General features: G+C 38.8%; 1 protein-coding gene across 3 annotated transcripts in view; it reads right to left on the bottom strand.

Moving 5' to 3' along the window:
- GRM1 (glutamate metabotropic receptor 1) overlaps window positions 1–19,967 on the bottom strand; it is a 188,197-nt gene that overhangs the window by 34,470 nt on the left and 133,760 nt on the right. For all 3 annotated transcript variants that reach the window (XM_062573714.1, XM_062573715.1, XM_062573716.1), the window contains exons 4-6: window positions 8,580–8,826; window positions 2,364–2,532; window positions 326–452 (exon numbers count right to left, since the gene is read on the bottom strand). In XM_062573714.1, coding sequence (XP_062429698.1) covers window positions 326–452; window positions 2,364–2,532; window positions 8,580–8,826 — 543 coding nt within the window. The remainder of the gene's footprint in view (window positions 1–325; window positions 453–2,363; window positions 2,533–8,579; window positions 8,827–19,967) is intronic.

Here is a 19,967-nt window from a genome sequence, read left to right as displayed (position 1 = left end):
GTAAACGTTGTAACACACTCTGCTAAGTTCATCAGTAGTTTTAACAACTCCGTCAATGCTCTTTTGACTAAAGGAGAACAGACAGAATATGTTGTTTCTTCTTGATATAAATTTCCCTGTCTTTATTGTCACCTAGATCTTCTCCCTCCTGCTCTCTAAGCAAGCCAGATGATACAGTACTTTTCATTTACCCTGCACTGCATTGGGATGAGGGTTTAAATATGCCCTTGTACTATCTTTGCATACTGCCACCTTACTCTCTACTGTACACTGTTCTCCCTGCATCCTGGTGAATGCTGATTTATTTGGAGGGAGATATTCCTACCTGTCAGGTCTGCATTTGGCCACCAGCCAAGCTCACAGGCTTTGCATGTGAATTCATCCTGAACAAATTCGTTCTCCTTGCAAGCGGTGCAAATCCAGCAGCAGCTCACTTCTCCTTTCCTAATCACCTGTAAAGCAAAATATATTCTCAGCTATGTGATCCTCTAAAAGACGACACAGCCCCCACAGCAGATAGGCACTATCTGCACTGTTAAAAATACCACAGGGGATCTACACATGGGACATTTTTAACTCTCTATACATTTTTGTACTAAAATTTATGCTTAGGAGTTAAAGGATAGTCTCTTGGGGCATTTTTTCCCCCTAAATTAAAAGGCATCATTTTTCTTTCGGTATAGAGGCACAATGAGCATTTTGTTTTCAACCAAACTTCAGAACAGGTTGAATCTGAGAGACAGCTAAGGCCAATATGAGCAGCTCAGCCCACATATGATAACTATTGCATAGTAAAAAGTAGTAAACAAAGGCGAAGGTTAGAACAGAGAGTGATTCATGATTTACACGCACACACACACACGCCATGCATATACATATATATATATATATATACCCACACAGTGTTTTTGCATGTGTGTGTGAATATACAACACATATATGCACACAAATTTTCATTTATACTGAAGTCTCTCTGGGTGTCATTACATGAGTGTTAATTGAAATTAAAATAAATGCAAATTAAAAAGTATACTGCTGGAATGATGTAATGGGACCTAGTAGAAAATAAAACCAACATGCAGTGACCAAGAACATGGGCTGGAGCAGCTCTCATAGAGATAAATGTCCCTGAAAGATGTATTTTGCTGTGCTGTGAACATTGCCATCTGTAACGATTCCATAATGAAAAGATTATTTCTTCATCTTGTCTGCTTGTTTCATTATGCTGAGGCTGAAAGAAAGGTGAGGGATTTCTTCAGCTCATGAGGCTCTAACAAGGACTCTGGGTCTGTTTGCGGAAAGGAGGAATTCAGGCTCCTCTCCAGTATTTTCCCATCCATCTACATGCAGAGCTAACTGAAATACAAAATGTTTGTTTTATTGAATGCTGACTTTGTGGGATTTTTTTTTGTTAACGTTTCCTCCTGCAGTCTGTGGAGGGAGTCCAATAGACTTCAAAGGGAGCTAGAGCTGGCAATTTGTATGCATGGTGTTTACATATACACACATACACAAACTGCACAATCTCAAAACAGGGACAAGATGTTTTGGAGGGCAGTAAATACTAATATTGTTACCCCTCCAAGATGGTTTGAGTATGTCACTAAAGTCTTTGCCAAATCATCAATCATCTATTTCTTATAGTAGCACTATAGTATTAAAAAGCTGCAAATGTGCTTATAAAATCAAATTAGAAATGAAAGTCTGTTCTAAGAAGGTGATTTTTGTCACTGGGCCTCTTGTCCTTTTACACTTACAGCACCCATACCATTTCGATACTTGTGAAACATGTCTTTATCTCACCCAGGCATGGCAGGTGGCAAATTATTGTAGCTTGGCACAAGCACTACTGTTTGACAAATAGAGAGTGATTTCATTTGTGTTTTTATACCTCCTGTTGTGAATATTAGATGCAAACAGAGTTTTTTTTTTCTTTGTCTTACAGGTGTTATTCCTGGAACAAAGAACTGGCTTCCCACAGGACACAGTGCTTTAAGAATCAGCCCCTGAGTAGATCACAGCCACTGGAAGTTGTAGGCGATGGCTAAGCGAATGTCTTCTTGTTCTTTTCCGCATCAGGTGAAATTTAATTCAAATTCTTTGACACTCTAAGATTCTGCATCACTCTAAATGGCAGCTGCAGGAAACATGGGTGCATATATGGGATAGTAAGAGTAATATGTTGGAGTATTTCTATAGTTTTGGCTTTCCTAAAGAAAAGGAAGTAATTAGTAACACCCATTATTTCCCTCAGCTTGAATGAAAATTGTTTGGCTCTGGTAAAAAATTGTTGCCTGGTTATTCCCTATTAGAACATGGGTTTTCCTGGACACGCGATATCGTAGGCAGTGCCCGACGCACACCTTAATCTGTCCCTTCCAGCAGGGCTCGCTGCACACAGAGCGCACCATCCCGCTCTTGTTCATCTGAACCCGGTCGTCATCGATGTTGAGTACTCCCTCGTGCCAGGTGCCAATGAGGACGTAGTCGTAGCGGTTTGGCTCTATGTACTGCAGGTTCATGATGTCATACCTGCAAGGAGGAAAAAGAGAAAAAAAAGTCACATTCTCAAGCACTTTCCTGCAACATGAAGACTAAAATTTTACCTTGCCCGTCTCCTTCTGCCTCCCCAAAAATTCATGACTCATATCATCACCTAATTCCGTGAACTAGAGTTTCAAAAAAAACCACCAAATGCTATAGGATTTGCAATAAGATTATGGGAAATGATTGCCATATAGTTACTGATTGCCTGCCCCATTAACATGCAATCATGGAAAAAACGTTTTGTGTCCAGGAAGAACGTTATCTCAAAGAGAAGAAGCTCTGCTCCAGATGCACACGTAGGCACTGGCTGGATGGTGCTTTGTTCAGTCCTTTTTGGGGATAACTCTACCATTTGCTCAGTGACTACGTGCAGGTTGATCATAGGATAGTCCTGACTGGGAATGCTGGAGTAATCACTCAGTGGAAATACTCAAACCAGTATGCTGTAGCTTAACCATAAGCACTAGTTCAACTATTTACATTACATCGTCCAGTGAGACTCTCAGGAAATCTAGCAGCCCCAGCACAAAATTTACTTCCTTGCCCTAGACAGGTGGAGCAGAACTTAGGAAGGTTAATGTAAAAGAAGCCTAAAAACAGTGCTACAATAAACATTCAGCTTCCCTAACTTCATCATTGCATTTGGTGTGTTGGGACTGGCTCTGTGTGCACATCCCTTACTGCTAACTGGTTGGCTCCTGCTTTCTGAACACGGCTTGTGCAAAGCAATGATTAAGTAGGGCAATTTCATAGCAGGAAATAAGCAAGAGTGGGAGAATGAATAGTGGAGAGAGCACAGGGAGAAAGAACCGCTAATGAGGATGGACCTACATGCTGGGCTCTTCAGAAGAGAAGGGAGGTGGGAGGTAGGCAGGGGAGTGCTTTGATTCGAAATGGGCATGAGAAAGAAGGCTGCAAATCAGAAATCATAGTTTCGGCTGAAACCACAAAGGATCTTCTGCTTTACAAACCTGGGAATTACTGCCTTGTTTTCTCAAGTTCTCTGGAAAAAAATCTCTAGTTTATAATGAATGTTGCTAATCTGTATGGGTAGGAATGAAAGCTAAAGAAAGTATGAGCCATAAATTACCACTAAGATGTTTGGGCAAAGGGAGTGCTGTGTCCAGTTTTTCTTTTTCTCTTCTGAGGTTCAAATATGCAAAATTCCAGCTCTACAGTTCACAGAGGGAAGAGGCAGAAGTACTTTCTAAATGCGTGCCTTGTAGTAGTTTTGGGATGTCTCTAGTGAACAATAACTTAAAGAAGTGCGTATTTACAGCTATGTAGACTTAGACCCCAGTTTCATAAATAGGTGTGCACAGGCAACATCTGTGCTATTGCGGAGCTCCACTGAAGTCACATGAAAAGTGACTTCTGCCACGGACTTCAAAGGAGCTCCAAGGAAGTGCAGAAGCCCGGCTCTACAGTTCCATGTTTGGCAATCGGCTGTTAGTTGAAGAGTTCCTTAGAAAAGGGGAAAATTTCAAAGTCGCCAGAAAGCAATTCCTCCCCATTTCTCAGCTGTTATAAAGGAAGGACATAAGGAAGGAATGCTGTCCTCAGGAAGCTCTGTGAAGAATTAGGATAACAAGAACCAATAACTGCAGGATACTTTGTAATGCAGATCCAACAGACAGGAGTAAAATTGAGCAGGAATGTACATGTCTCTTGCTAGCAAGCAGAATCTACTTGGTTTTCAGTGTGACCTTGAGTTAGACTGATACGCAATCAGTTTCTCTGAGCTGGAAAATGAATTCAGGAAGGAGAATAAAAGATTACTAAAAGCTCATGTTCTCTAATGGAATTTTTCAGCCTGCATAGATTGTTTTAATTTTTGCAAAAACTTTATACAAGGCATAGAATGGAATTAATGAAGAGATACAATTTAAAGTTGAAAGCCATTCTTATGTTTTCTTATAATATTGTTCCCTTCTCTGTCAGTTATCTATCAACAAATGAAGTATGCAGACTAAAAGTTCTTAAACAGCCTTGCATATGGCAATTTGTAGTACAGTGCATGCAGCTTTGAGATGCAGCTTGAATTTTAAGTGAAAAAAAATGTGATCTAGCAAATGCACCTGGGGTATGGAAATGTGCCTAGGTTCTTCGTCTTCTCCTTCTTTTCCTTAATGAAAAATTTCTACCTTGAGTAAGGAAGAGTTACAGGCTGCTGCTGGAATATCTCACCCCATTCCCTATCTCACACATGTACAACTTTAACAGTTTTCAACAGCTGTGTCCAAGCCAAAAAAATGGTCATCTCAGAAGAAGCAAATTTGAAAAGGATGGTGAAGCACTAAGAAAATGAGAATCACAGAGGCAACTGGATGTTACACACATATAGCAGCACTTACAGAACCAGCAAAAATATTCTGCACATAAATAACCTAAACTCCAGTTTTAGTATAAGAAGAAGCTTTCACGTGTATTAGGAAATGCCATGACCATATAGATGGGGTCATGTGAACAAGTTCCTTGTGAGGTGAGCCATACCATGAGCCAGCTGGTCACAGGCACAGTCTTACTCTGAGGTAAATGATGATTAGTCTGAACAGCTGATTTTACCTTTTTCCATAGCTGTGAGCTCAACATAATATCAGTGCCGGTAGTAAGGTTTCCTGTGCTAAAAGGCAGAATGGCAAACAGCAGTGCTGAATAACCCTGGGACACAGCCGGCCAAATCTGCCACCTATCATAGACTCAGTCAGGTGGGAAGGGACCTCTGGAGATCATCTAGTCCAACCCTCCTGCTCAGCAGGGTCACCTAGAGCATGTTAGATGGAGCCTAACTCCAAAATAATCAGGTATATTTGCCATACTTTCCTTTACATACTATATATATTTTAAGCCTTTGAGTTATGCATTTGATAACTTCCTCAAAGCTTTGGAGTTGATAGAATGGCCATATTTGCAGCCAGAACAGTTACTGAAGCTTTTCAATTAGCCTCTGTTTTATGGGTCTACCTCCAAGTCTAGTTAGGGTCAAATGGTCTCTAGTTCCTGTTACCCTGTGAACACCAGCATTACTCAGCACAGAAGTCCTGTGTAGGGGTTCAGAGTTCACCTGGCAGTTGTCACATCAAATCTTTATGATTAGAGGCCCACAAAAGCTGTTTGTCTGGGAGGGGTAAGGTTCTTCATGCTTGCCTCACGCTAAAAGCAGGCAGTTACCCAAAAATAGACAACAGTTTGAAATGCTCTGTCCAAAAACACATGGATCTAAAATACATGGATGCACCTTTCATAGAATGAAAGAAGGATTTGGGGTGGACTGTTGCCTCCCTCTCTAGCCATTTCTAGGAATTTGAGTGATATAATTACTGTGGAGAAAGCAAATGGGCTGTACTCAATGAAAGTTAAAAGTTCAGGAATTTTACTAGATTGTTTTTAATTACGCTACAGTGAGCACATAGAGCTATTGATTCTCGAAAGCCAAATCCGGATCATTTGTGCTGGAGGCAGTGCAGACAGTTAAGTGACTGTATTTATGCCCTTCTAACAAAGTTCTGCTTTACATTTTTGAGTAAAAATTCTTTTTAAGATTCTAACAGAAGAAATCAATCCTGGAAAAACTGCCTCATGTTTTAATCTTATTTTGATAAAGCTTTGAAACCATGAATTAAATTTGAAATAGAAAAAAAATTATATCTAAACAGGTGATTAAAGTTTGACAAAGCTATAAGGAATTCAAGACAGGGAATGATATGAACATCAGGCAAACATAACTACTGGCATCTCCACCTGCTCTAGCTCTTTGGAGTGTAATTAGGAACTTACAAAATTCTCTTGCTCAAAGAACTTCAAAGATTTTGAAAATAAAATATGTGAAAGTTTTCTGACTTCTAAGTAGGAACATTGTTTTAGTCCATCTTGCAATTTGTTCTGTTTAGACAGTATGGCAATATAATATTGAGAAAGTTTACATATTTGTGTGATATTTTTGCAGTAAGATAGAGAAGATGGCAAATTAGACAATTCTAGATTAGATACTCTTTGCTTTATTTCAGTGCTGCATACAATGTTTAGCTTTTTGTTTCATTAAGGTATAAAAACCCTTTTGGGATTGATATAGCAGTACTATACATTCACCTATCCACAAAGTGGGCTTCTGTGAGGGGCTGTGAAAACATTGGTACAACTCTGGCATCATATACCTCTAACTATAGTTTTGCCTGGACATAAATTACTGCTGGTCTCCGAAGATCTGATGAGCTGTACACCTGATGTTTTGTTACCGATGCATAAGCCACTGTTCACTGATGTGCCCATGTCATAAATGCCACAGATTGATACAAGGAGTAAGGTATGGATCACAAAAGATTAAATGAACTTTCTTGTCCAAACTTGCTGACTCCAGTTATGAAAATGTGAAAGAGAAACAGAAGAAACTCTACCTAAAATTATCCATCGAATTCTAAATAGGCCAGGGAAGCAGGAGAAATGAACCTTGCTATAGACCAAAACGATGGAAGAAATAAGATTTATTGCCTTAATCTACTCTGAGAAATATCCTGATGTATTTTTTGAATTTAGGAACTGTTCATTCATATTCTGGGTTTTGTACTAATCAGAGTTGCACAAATGCTCTCAGATAACAGGATAATAAACAAGATTTCTGCTAAAACTGAAAAAATACACCAATATATCAAGCTAAATAACTAATGGGCAGACAGTGCACCATACACAAAGCTGGTGTAATGCTTTTACAGAGAGAAATTGTATAGAATAAACTTACAGCTACACTAAGCAGTAATTTTTTAGTTCTATTTAAGTTGTATATATACAAATACAAAGTAAGCAGCACTCAATGAGAAACAAGAGCAAAATGACCAGCTTTTCCATACTATTTCAATGTGAGAAGCTGTTTAAATATACATACTGATCAAATGTAACAAATGGTGCAAAAGTTAGTCAATTTTATAACAAGGGTTAGCAATAGAAACATTTTTTGAAGACATATGCTAGACTGGAGATTCTTGTTTGTTCCAGAGCACTCTCTTTGTGCGGTGTTGGCACTCAGATGCATTTATTCAATATGCCCAAAGATGGAGTGAGAGAGTCTTTGATATTGCTTTTATAACTCAGTAGAAAAACTAATTTAAATGAAGTAACTCCAGAGTAAGGATCAATTAATAAAGGATTGTGTACTTGATCAGCTGAATTACATTTATTAAAAGCAAACCCTCAGAAGAAATCAGTTTATGGAGTGGCTCACTTAAAACAATTGGACAAAGCCCACAATACTAAATGAAGAGGAAAAGATTTTTGGCACCTGGCTCCCATAAGAGAAACAAAGGTGATGTGTGAGTCCACAAAGTTGCTATCTCTCCATTTCTTGGGTTCATATTGTGTCTACCAAAGAAGAAGGGACAGGAGCAGTTCCCAAAGTTTGAATTTTACTGGATCCCAAATGAACAAAATATAGTACCTTCTGGCAAATTAAATTACTTGTCCAGCTCTACTCAGACCTGTCTTTAAACTCTGGCACAGCTGGGCTCATCTGGAGTGAAATAAGTGAAGAAGTGCACATAGCAGCTCAGCAAGCAGAACTAAATAGTCTCTGGCAGGGATGCTGTGCTAAGTCCCAGGGGTGCTTGGAGCAGCCAAGATACAGGTGGAAAAGGATGCACTCTGCAGCCCTACCTTCAAAAACTTATCAAGCAAATGCTTCATTAAATTTCAAGTACTTATATTAAGTTTTGTGCATACTGAAGCCCTGGTACTGAGCCCCAGTGGCAGCTCATACACCAAAATTGCAGGGTACAAAGTCCCTCCAGAAACACTAGAGATGTTTCAGGCTGCATTGTAACTCCAGTTCCAATACAAGCTGTAGCTATCTATACATTATGTGTTACAGTGCTATTCCTGCCTAGTAGTATGACTAACAAGGATAGCTTGGTTTCTGTCTCGCAGTATGCATGCTGCATGCTTCAGCAAAACAGCCAAAGAAATCTCCATCACCAAATGCAGCAACATCCCTCCCTCCCTTCTCAACAGCTGGATTAAATAGTGGGGATGAAATGTCTCTTTACCTTCCAGGGGCATCTCCCTTTTCATCAAACCAAACTTCTTCTCCAGAAACACCAATGAATGAGGACTTGAGGAGGAATTCCAAGAGTTTGCTGCCATCAATTGGCTTCATAGCATCACACAGCCCAACATGTCCAGGGCAAAGGGAATGATGCATATTTTGGAGGCCATGAGCCATGGCGTATATAGCATTGATGACAAATCCCATTTTGCTGTCCTGCACATAGTTTTCTTCTAGGCTCTCGTTGCCTACAGTAGATAGAAAAAAAGTGTTATAAACGAAGATGAAATAACATGAAACTAAAAAGCAGCAGTGAGCAATTAATTTTTTTTCTTATTTCTCTTACAATGTTTAAGAATTATATAGAAGGTACTAACAAGGAATTTCAATTAAAACACATTTTTTGTCAGAAATCTTTAATTTATTGAATTGGCTCATAAGAAAGCACCAGTTTCAACAAATTACCAACTTCAATTTGTTCTCTGGGGAATTTTTGTTTGTGATTTCACAATGTTATTTATGTTAAGAAGAACTAAACATCTTAATATCAGAATGAAACATTTCAGCTAGAACAGTTTTTCAAAGGTAATTTAACATGAAATTTGACTTTTTGTCATATTTAAAAAATATTTTTGAAATCTCAGATTTATGAGGACCAAGATAACAATTTCCCTCTCAGTGTTAATAGGCAAACAATCAAAATCGGTGCGACCTCTCGGGTTATCAGAACCGATCATTCTAGCTAAAAGTAGTAGCATATACGCCAATTTGGGATTGCTACAGAAAGTTAAATGAAGGGCATAACACTAAAAGATCTTTATATAACTGCAGCTTAAAAGATTCTCTGTTAACACGCATCGAAGTCCCTGGTTGTCGAACAGAAACAAGGTGGCAGTGAAAGCTGTCCCCAGAGGTAGGTTTTGACTCTGATCTGACATTCAGGCATAGCCAAAGGGTACCATCTGCGGTTGCATTTCAAGTCAGACCCCCATGGGGACTGGGCTATTCCCCCTTTTCCGTCACGAGCTGCTGAACGCTGTCAGCACCGACCCCTAGTCACAGAGGACCTGAACAACACGACTCCTGGGCAAGCTGGAATTAAGAAACCCTTCTATTTTCTTTCCATTCCCCTGAGTCATTCTATCTCAATATGCTCAAAGCTGCAATATGCTTTTATCCGCAGACCTCCCACATCACTCAGTGCTTAACAGGCGTTTGCCATCCAGTCTCTGTTACTTTGTCTAAGTAACACCTTGTCTGCGCTAGAAAGTAGGATGTGTGAGAGACTAGGTGTTAACTGACACTTCTTAAATCTAGGTTGGGGAAGGTAGTTGTCATTTTAATATGAAGAAAAGAGGAAAATCTGTAAGTTCACTCCAACTTTTGAGTTGAAAAAACAGCTCTTTATCCTAATGCAGATAATGGTATGGTTTTCAAATCAGACAATGAAGATGATCCTTAAATTTATCCTTGGAAAATACTCTGATTTGGGAATTATTCTCAGCTTGCTTACCCTACAGCTCAGAAATGTCATCCAGAGGTTCATTAGGGAAAAAAAAATAAAATAAGACAGAGAAGTTTTCATTTCTTTCTGGGTCTCTCTGGTGCAGGCAATTAGCTGGCAACTGGGCAAGGAAGTCCTGCTTCAGCAGCTATTTTCCAGATAATTTGAGCATAGCAAACAGTTATGGTGGTGAAGAAAAAAGCATTGTGAAAATCACATAATCTGACTCAATTAGTTTGTGTGCTCTTCACCCTGCTGTACTTTTGCCACCACCACTGCCACCAAGCAAGCAGCAGCCAGAGAAATGTTTCCCAGGGACAACATACCTACCACTTTCCTTACAGTAGAAGATTCATAGCTCCCGTGTGGATCACACAAAACCAACACCATTCAGACCCACGGTCAGAAACACAGTGAGAATTGAAATGCTGTTATGTAGCCTGACAGAACATGTGCACGGATTGACAAACACCTAGGAAACCCAGTGTACGTCAGGGCACATACAATGTACTGCATAGAGTACACGTGGACTAGTCTAGCCATTAGTTGCACCAAGGTGTTAATCTAGGGTCTAAATATATTATCTCCAGGTGTGTTTTGTCTGCTGATTAGTCTCTTGGGATTAACGCACTATGAATTTATCACCGATTCTGCTTTCTTGTAGGCAGAAAATGGATGTGTTCTCTATCCCTATTTTAAAGAAAGGTGTAAGCTCCTGAGCTCGGCACAGCAGTTCTCTCTTTGTTATGAAACCGCTAGGAAGCAACTAGCTGAAGAGGTCACTAAATGACTAGTAAGCCACAGCACTCAACATCGACTGTTTTCTTCCTGCAAATTTGTCTCAGATACCTCTTTAATTTCTTAATTAATTAACAAAAACAAAGAAAGTAAACATTTCAGCATGGCTGACACTTGCAGGAGGTAATGATAGCATCCATATGCTTTTCCTGAGGCAAACATTCATATGGCTGCCAGAGACAGAAGCCTAAACGTGACAGAATTTGCCAATGTTTTAAAAAGAGGCCATTTTCCTCAGCTATATATTAACTCAAAAAAGTATGGATTTGGTTGCTCATATTTAAGTATAATATACGTGCCACCAAAGAAAATAAATATTTGACCGTGGGAGGATTTGTTCTTGACTAGTTAGGAGTAAACAGCTGGCTTATTTTGAGGCACACAGCTCCACACTGGAAAGGTGATTGCCTTGTTTCACTTATAGAAATAATTGTACTCTATTTGAAAGTAATATATGAAGCCTCGTTATGGTAATAAATAACTCACAGATCGGTAATATGATTTTCCTTATGTATAAATAAGATATTTCCCAGTACATCCTCCAGAGAAGTCGCGTGGCTTACCTAAACTTAAGTTCATGCTGACAAAATCTATTTTACTTCATTTTCACCATTATAAATTATTGATATACTTCATGTATTAGTGCTTTTAAAACCCACTTATGACAATCCAGTAACAAATTATGTTTTTTTTAAACAATAGAGATCATGCAATTATGTTTGGCTGGAGATAAAACAGAGGCAATCTGTGTTCACTTAAGTTTTCATAGAATAGCTTTTTAACAAATGCACCAATTCTATGTTGTTTTTTATACGGCTTCTGTGTAAAGTGGTTAGTTTTTCCTCAATATGCCTTTTAAATGTAACAAAAAAAGAGCAAAGTAGAACTCTGGATTGTCAGATATCTTTACTTTTTTTCTCTCCCTCTCATTCTTTGGAAAAAAAATCATTGAGCTACAGAGGCTAATCTGAACACTTTGGTGAATTAGCAATAAAAATAGAAAAATATTTTGTTAGTTTTCTTATTTTTTAGGGACTTCAGTGTTCACCAAACAAACAAAAATTGTAAGCTATATGAATATTGGATTAAATGAAATTTTAAATTAGGCCGTTATCTCTTTTAGTGACCTTGAAGAATTCAGCTGTCCTAAATTTCATCCTTACTTATTTTTTTTATTGGACATAATGCAAATGTTCCTGTTTCTTTTTAACGGTTTTCCTTTTTTTTCCCTTCTTCTTATCATAGTTTTGGTTTTATTCTCTGTTTCTGTGATGGTGTGCTTCCCCCTTTCTCCCCACTCTTATGTGCTCTCTTCACTGTCTTCCCATATTTTTCCCCCTCTTCTCCCACGCTGTCATAGAAAGGACATCAACATCTGGACAGGGGCTAATGGAGCATGCATCAACTAAAACTTCAACTAATGTGTAAATATGACTATGAGTCAACCACCTTACCCCGCAATTGGGGGGGGGGGGCAGCTGAGGGCCCGTGGAGCTCTCCTGCGCAACAGCAGGCTGCACCGCAGAATCTCCTCTTGAGCGGAGGGGTTTAGAAAGTAAGGGGGTCCAGTCTGAACCTCTTAACTCACTGGGAGGGTCTCCCTATTAACTGCGCACATATTCCTTAGACATAGACCGTTGACCAGGTTTGAGGCTGAGATCAGATGCAGGTGCACCCCTACTCCTCTGACGGGGGGTTTTGGAGAGATCCATCCTTAGCCTCGTGACTCAGCAAAAGAGCCTCCTTAACACTCTTGTCTGACCCTGTCCCCCTCCATGCAGTAAACTATCAAGTGAACCTTGCCTCATTAAGTCACTTTGCAATTGGACTTTGTTAAATCACCATAGTATGGTAATAAATGTATTGTGTGCTTCTCTCTTACAAGTGAAGTGCTTCTCTCTGCCCCCCAGAGTCCATCCCTCTGCACTCCTCCACATTCATCCTCCACAGTTTCCATCAGCTCCATCTTGGAGATGAAAAGGAGGGGATGGTACATACACGCATAGATTACTAGAAAAAAACAAAAAATACCCTTGCTGTGCCCAACCAAAAGATGTTTCTCGCTGCTAAAAGTAATACCTAGCTAGAGGGAGGAAGAAGATAGATCAGATCAAAATTTCATGAAACTCAGTGTGACTCTTTGTTTTGACCATAATATGCCTCTAATCTAAACAATATCATCTTCAATTAGATACTTACAAGGAACTGAATGTAAAGCAACCATGAACTGAGCCTGATGAAGTAGGTATGAAGCTACCTGTGTTCTGGAGAGCAGAGTGGATACTTGGGCAAATTTGACTTGACAAACTGCAATTAAGAAGAAACTGCACCATTAAAATTACGGATAGAAGTGAGCTACACTATAACACATAAGGTAAAGATAAGAAAAGTCTGTTTTAACATTTGATAAGAGTTTAATCACAAAGGATTATTTGCTTGCGGTCCTCAGAGGGGTTAGGGCAGGAAGGAATATAGGAAGGAAAGAACAGCAAAAACATTTTGGTTTGGCACTCTGATCAATACCTAACCAGTTGGTAAATTCTGAACAAACACACACATCTGATAAAGAACACAGTCTGTTCACAAATGACTCTTGATCAGAACAAAAAGCCAAAATCTGCTGGAAAAATTGTTATAAATGATAATGCTTGCTCTAGAATCACCAGATAGTTATAGTTTATCACAGAGCAAAACTGCTGAATATTCACTGTCATATTGAAAGAGATTTTGTTGCCTTGGTCAAGTTAGCAGCTTTTATCTTTTCTAGCAGTCCTGACAGAGGTCCAAAGGGCCTCTAAAGGTAGAAATGGCATATACAATGCCCTTTTTTGTGTGTCAGTCTTCCTTAGGATTGAAATGTTTTGTGAGTGGTCCATATCAGCATTCAGTTTTCTTCCCAGTTGTATGGTGATAGTGTATGGTCCATATGAGTGCTCATTTAAGCAAAGAAAGCATTTTGGAAGCAAAGTAAGGGCTAAATCTCCCTGGAAAGATGGAAAAAGAAAGTTATCTCCCCTCACTGGGCTGCATATATAACAAATTAGCACCAAATTAGCACTCAAAGAAGAGTAAAGAATGTTCCTCCACAACACACCTGGGGCAGAGCACGTGCCAGTATCCAGGCTTGCAGCAAACTGGAGAGATTCTGGAGGCAGATTTCTCATACTCTCCTCCAGTACCAATGTACACTGCTGTAACCAACCACTTTGAGCTAACATGCCCATCTGGCTCTGTAGAGATATGCTAGCGACTCAACACATCCTTGGAAAATAATAGAAGTAAAATACCTCACAGTGCCATCAGAGAAGACCTGACAAACCTGGGGCACAACACGTTTGTATTATCTTGTGGCAACCAGAGGATCTTGCGGGGAGCAGGGAAGAAGGCCAACATGCTGAACTAATCAGTCATTTCAAATCTGGGCCCCTAAAGGCAAGACCTAGTGATTACTTTGACATCTAAACGACACATGAAAGATGATGAGTAGACTTAGCTTTCTTTATTTTAGTACTATTTATGTGTATTTGACTTCCTGGAAAAAATCAGGTTACTTTTATTTGGATGCTTAACTATTTAATTAGAGTTTCATCTTTGGACAACTAGGGGAGAAGATGTAATCAATTATACATTTTTGTTCTGACATTAATTCTAAGATTTTTTTTTCTTTTTTTTTGGTTTAATAGTTAATTCTGTGAATAACCCAGGTGACCCGAAATTCTCTTAAATAATTTTTGCACAATTCTTCTTTTATTTAAACTCAGTTGGCATTATCAGTTTATATATTTTATAAATATTATCAGTTCTTTCATTCTTGTGTTCTATTATAACATCCCTTACATTTTCTAAAAACAAAGATAACAAAGTAGTTATTTTACAAATTTCACTGTAAGGCGTTGCAAAATGAATTCCATAGATTATAAAGTCTTTAAATGCAATTAGTGTAGAGACAGCATGTTCACAATCTGCACACTAAGTGGACAGTTCTCTATGTACCATCTTTTTTAAAAGAAGAACATCTATTCATCATCTTGCACGACAATGAAAGCTGAATGAAATTTTCATCTTGTGATGGTATAGAGAGGTATTCTGTTGACTCCACTGAGCTCATTATGTTCAAATATAGTCAAAATAAAAAGGAGTAATACGTCAGCATAATAAAAGGCATTTATTTTTCTATGAAAACTACCAAATGCCCATCTCTTTCACATACAGCTACCAGAATTTCTTAAGTTGTATTTTCAGAACTGCCTATTATCCAGAGAATTCCAGCTGTAGCTGACTGCATATGAAGGAGGGCCTGGGGAATGCCTCCTAGAGATTAGAACAAGGAATTGTGAATTAGAGCTACTGACTTCATGTACAAGATCAGTGATCTTGGTGTTTCTATGTGCAAGTTAGTGAGACAGCAAATAATTTGTGAAGAATTCATTTTTTGTTTTATCAAGCCAAAAGAGGTTAAGAAAAAAGAGGCTTTATTTCAAAATGAACTGAAAACAGTTTGTATTTTTCATACAAGAATGAGAGGCTGAAAAACTAGTCACAGACCATAAAAATCATTCAGACTACAACAAATAATACCATTGTGGTCAATTCTTGTTTCTAATATGGTTTCTGCCCCACAATAACTAGATCTTTCACTGTTTTTCTAACAAAAGCAGATCATTATATGTAATGGCTACCTCTTCACTTCCTACTTTGAGGTCGTTGCCTTTAAGTAGGGAAGTAGGTGCAAGAAACAGCTAAATACACTGAGAGAGATGAGAGCGTTCTGACAGATAGAGAGGATGGTAGGAGAGCTATCGAAAAGACACCAGATAAAACCAGTAACTCAGTTCCTATTGTATGTGAACTATTTGTTTGACTGGATGAAACACCACTACTTGTCAGATAAGGGTGAGGAAGGGTGTACTATTTAAGAACAAAGATCTTTCTTCCACTGCTTCCTGAGCATCATGTCATCTATCTATACAAAATAATATAACTCTCTCTATAGGATAGCAAGTTGCTCTGCCTTTTGGCAAGCCGACAGAAAGGAGGACTTTCACTGGGACGACATAAAGGAGTGAATATCTTACAATCTGTAGGTCCTATACTAGATTTGAAAACACTCTGATAAATATTTGAAATCTTACAGTACTCATGAAGCAATAAATAGGAGTTCAGAGGGTTGCAGACTTCATTTTCAGGATGTCATTAAATCAGAAAGGGTTCACTTCCATTCTTCAAATAGTTTTTATTTCCCCAAGCAAAGAGTTTCTATTCATGCAATTGTATTTGATGTATTTTTCCCTGAAAAGCAAGGATACAATTACAGTTACCAGTTGAAATACCCTGCTATTTTCTTTCTGAGCACAGGGAGATCTATGGGTCTCCCAGATAATACTATTTTGTTAGATTTTGTGAATGCTGCCTTCTAATTGGGATTGGTGTACTTCCAGTTTTGTATTAAAGGACAGAAAAAAAGTGAAAGCAGTTCAAAAACTTGTCATTCAGCAGAAGTGCCTCAAAAAGTATTTTCTCCAGAGTTCTATATCCAGAGCATTAACAAGGCGATGATTACAGTAGCATTTGTATGCAAAGGGATATCATTTTCACTAGCGAAGTTAGATAAATAACTATTGACTCTATTCCTGAAATAAGGCTGCCTGAATTTAGGATTTTTTTAACTTATTTTCACCTGAATATCTTTAACAGAAAAACAGCTAAACAAAACCAAAATATGAATTCAGCCATCAAGAAGCACAGGTTCTCCTTCACTTTAGATGTCTAATACCTAAATTTTACAAGATCAGTAAAATCTGAAGACAGCCATCGCTGTCTTCAACTTCCTTGCCTGGTTCTTTGAGGACGTCACATTTTTCTTCACTGTTCAAAGAGAAGTATCCTTCCTTTCGTCTCTCCCTGTGTGTCAGAAGTGATGGGAAACATTTTAATTAAATTTACTGACTTGGTTCTCCGTATCATGTTATGTAAGCACATTAGGGCTTTAAGAGCTTAGTGTCACAGGCTCTGGAATGAGGCTGGCACACACAAATACAACAGTGCCACAGTGAAGCTGAAAAATTATGAGGAGGAATGACTGCACAAGCTGCTGACTCACGCATTAATCAGATGCACAGAGAGTCTCAGTGTCACTATACACTGTGCAGGGGAAGGAAAACTGAGCAGCACCGCCAACCCTCAGCCAGTGGAAGGTTGCAGGTCCAGCTCCTGCACCAGGTGACCTCGGAACAAAACAAAAGGAACCAGGTATCTTCCCAACTGCTCCTGCCTTTCCCAGTCTGCAAACTTTGCTTAACAGCTACCAGAGCCTGAAGCTCACTGCACTTCTCTGCCCCTTCTGCATCCTTCCATGAACATTTACACACAACTGCCTAAATCCCAGAAATGCAGATTTAAACTGTAAATGCCAAGTGACAATGCACATAACTCACACTGTGCCAGATGGCAAGGCTGTGTTCAAATGTGCCTGTGCTCTACAGAGCACAGATAGCTTTCTTCTTACGGCTCCCTCCTGCTAACCCAAGAGGAGCCAAGTGGGGAGTGAGAGTGTCTCTTGACCAGCAGTAGCCTGCAGCATCAAGGGGAGAGGAAGAGCGAGCATGTCCGATGTCTGTATGTGACTGTGCTGGGGCTAGCAGGCAGAGGGGATTTGGATGAGATAAGACATATCTACGAAGACTCCCAGCTGAGGTGCAGTGCTGCAGCTGCCCTCTGGCTTTGGGAGAGGCTGGAGCCCTTTCCAGCAGCTGGTGGCCTGACTTTGCCAGCCCTGCGTCACTGCAGTGGGAGGCAGGGGGGATGTAAAACAGATCTGTGGTGGTGAACTTCTCTGTAAATTCCTTGTCTCCATAAATCTGCTTCTCCTGCTCTGTCTCTGTTGGCTAGTGGTAAAAGAAAGGACTCAGAGAGGAAATATAACATAGTACCAAGGACCATGCTAACAGCACAGCTGTAGGCACACCAGCGACCCCAGGTGAGTGTGCTCTTCCTTCTTCACAGAGCTGTCCTTGGCTACAGGTAGCTCAGTACCATTAAGGGTTTGTGCACGAGCTACACAGATTGTTCCCACATGCCTATAATTCCTGTCAGAAGGATCATAAAGAAACTAGTAACAGAACTGAAAAGTTGCAAGAATATGGCTGCCCACCAAATGTGTTTATGATAAAAGGAAAAAAAAAAAACCACGGAAATTAGACAACAAGCAGAGAACTGTCTCTATAAGGTGATGCAAATGGCACATTGCAATAGTTACAGAACTCCTTTGGTGTTAAATAAGGGTCTGGAAAGATCTGCTTGTAGCAGATGGCTTGACAGTAGCTCACCAACCTAATAAAGCTTCTGTAGAGGATGACAGTATGGCCAAAAGCCTGTATGTTTCTTTCTTTTGGACTAAAACTGTGTTGACTTTATAAAAAATTTCACCTAATTAAAAACTTAGTGTCTATGGTCTTATGAAGATGAGTTGTGATTCTTTCCACTCTAATTACGTCTACAAACTGATGTTTCAAACCTCTTCTGATGTGCTGTACAGATGCAGTGCTGTAAGCTGTTAAAGGCTTGGCAGGAAATTGGAGCATTGCTTCTCTTTGTTCCTAGTCTTTAGTAGAATGATCCTGACGAAATAGCTCTGCAGTGAAGACTGTTTTTTAATGAAAAATAAACTGATGGAAATACAGGGTATAACTCACTGTAGGGGAAAAAAAATCTCCCCTAAAATCTGTGATACCTGTATGTGCTCTTGCAATATGATCAACACGAGAAATACTGTTAGCAGAACATTACCAGAAAAACTAACAAGAAAGTTGAGTTTTAAGGTTCCAATTACCTATTTTGGCTATTTTCTTAATCCTCGTACTTAACAGTTAATAGACTGGAAAACAGCTGAAAAAAATAATTGTCCCTATTTGGAATAAATCAGTCTGTGTATTTTGGACTTCCAGGTAACCACAGTTCACCTTTTCCAGCATCAAATCAAATGGCTGAAAAGAAACTTCAGTTTGTATTTAGGTGCCACCTTTTTAATGGTTATATTCATGAACCAGATTGAGACTTTCACATGCAGCTGCTGCAATACATGTAAAATTATGAACTTTCATTGTTATGCACATTCTAATGAAGATGCTTGGCATTGATCTATCACAAACAGAGTAAGCTGTAAAGATACTTAACCTACTTGATGATCAGAAAAATTTATATTTGGCCCCACTAGCATACGGAAATTCATGCCCAAATAAAATGCTATTATTACCTATTGGAAGATTGCTAGAACTGACTAGGAATCTGGCTCAAAATGGCAGTGGCTTTCCACTACCTAAGATCAAATACCCAACCATAATTCATGGTCATATTTGAGTCTTAAAAGTAGAAAGCGATAACACTCCACTTGTGATTCTGAACTTGGGTAATCCATTGAGCTGGCAACAGCTTAGTCTTCAAAAATTATACTTCAGTTCAAGTAGTTAGGAAATTAAGATCTTATTTGTTAATAATACTAAATGATATGTTTACTCTAGAAACAGGCAACATGGAAGATAAAATGAAGTGATTCCAGTGTTTTTTGTAAACACAGACAATAATTATTATGTGAGCTTTAAACAACTATTATGAGAGCTTGACAAATAATAATTATGATTAATTTGTTTTTCTTAAAGCTGGACTGTTTTTAAACTGCCTCTAAAAGGATCACAACATGTTCTAATATTTATTTGAAATTATTATTTAACTTCTGCAGCAGGTCATTATTCCTCTGTTTCTGTTTTAATTAGAAACGACTATTTCATCTTCTAAAAAGGAGTAACATATGCCAGATGATTTTTTTTTCCACTCCTTGATTGAATGATTTGTACATGTAACCAGTAAAAACACTGATTTCAAATCTAGGTATAGTATTTGAAATCCACATTATTTAACAAGCTTACTCAAATTTAGCACTGAAAAAGCCATTTGAATGGTCAAACTCAACCTTCATATTTCAAGAATATATAAAATAGTGCAGTTATTTTAATGGAAAATTTGGAAGATAATGGAAAGGAGGGCTTATGTTATATCTAATCCAGCACAAGCCACACACTGAAGCAATATCAC

The sequence above is a fragment of the Rhea pennata genome, chromosome 3 (genome assembly GCF_028389875.1).
Source record: "Rhea pennata isolate bPtePen1 chromosome 3, bPtePen1.pri, whole genome shotgun sequence".
NCBI lineage: Eukaryota > Metazoa > Chordata > Aves > Rheiformes > Rheidae > Rhea > Rhea pennata.
This window is presented reverse-complemented; position numbering and strand designations above follow the sequence as displayed.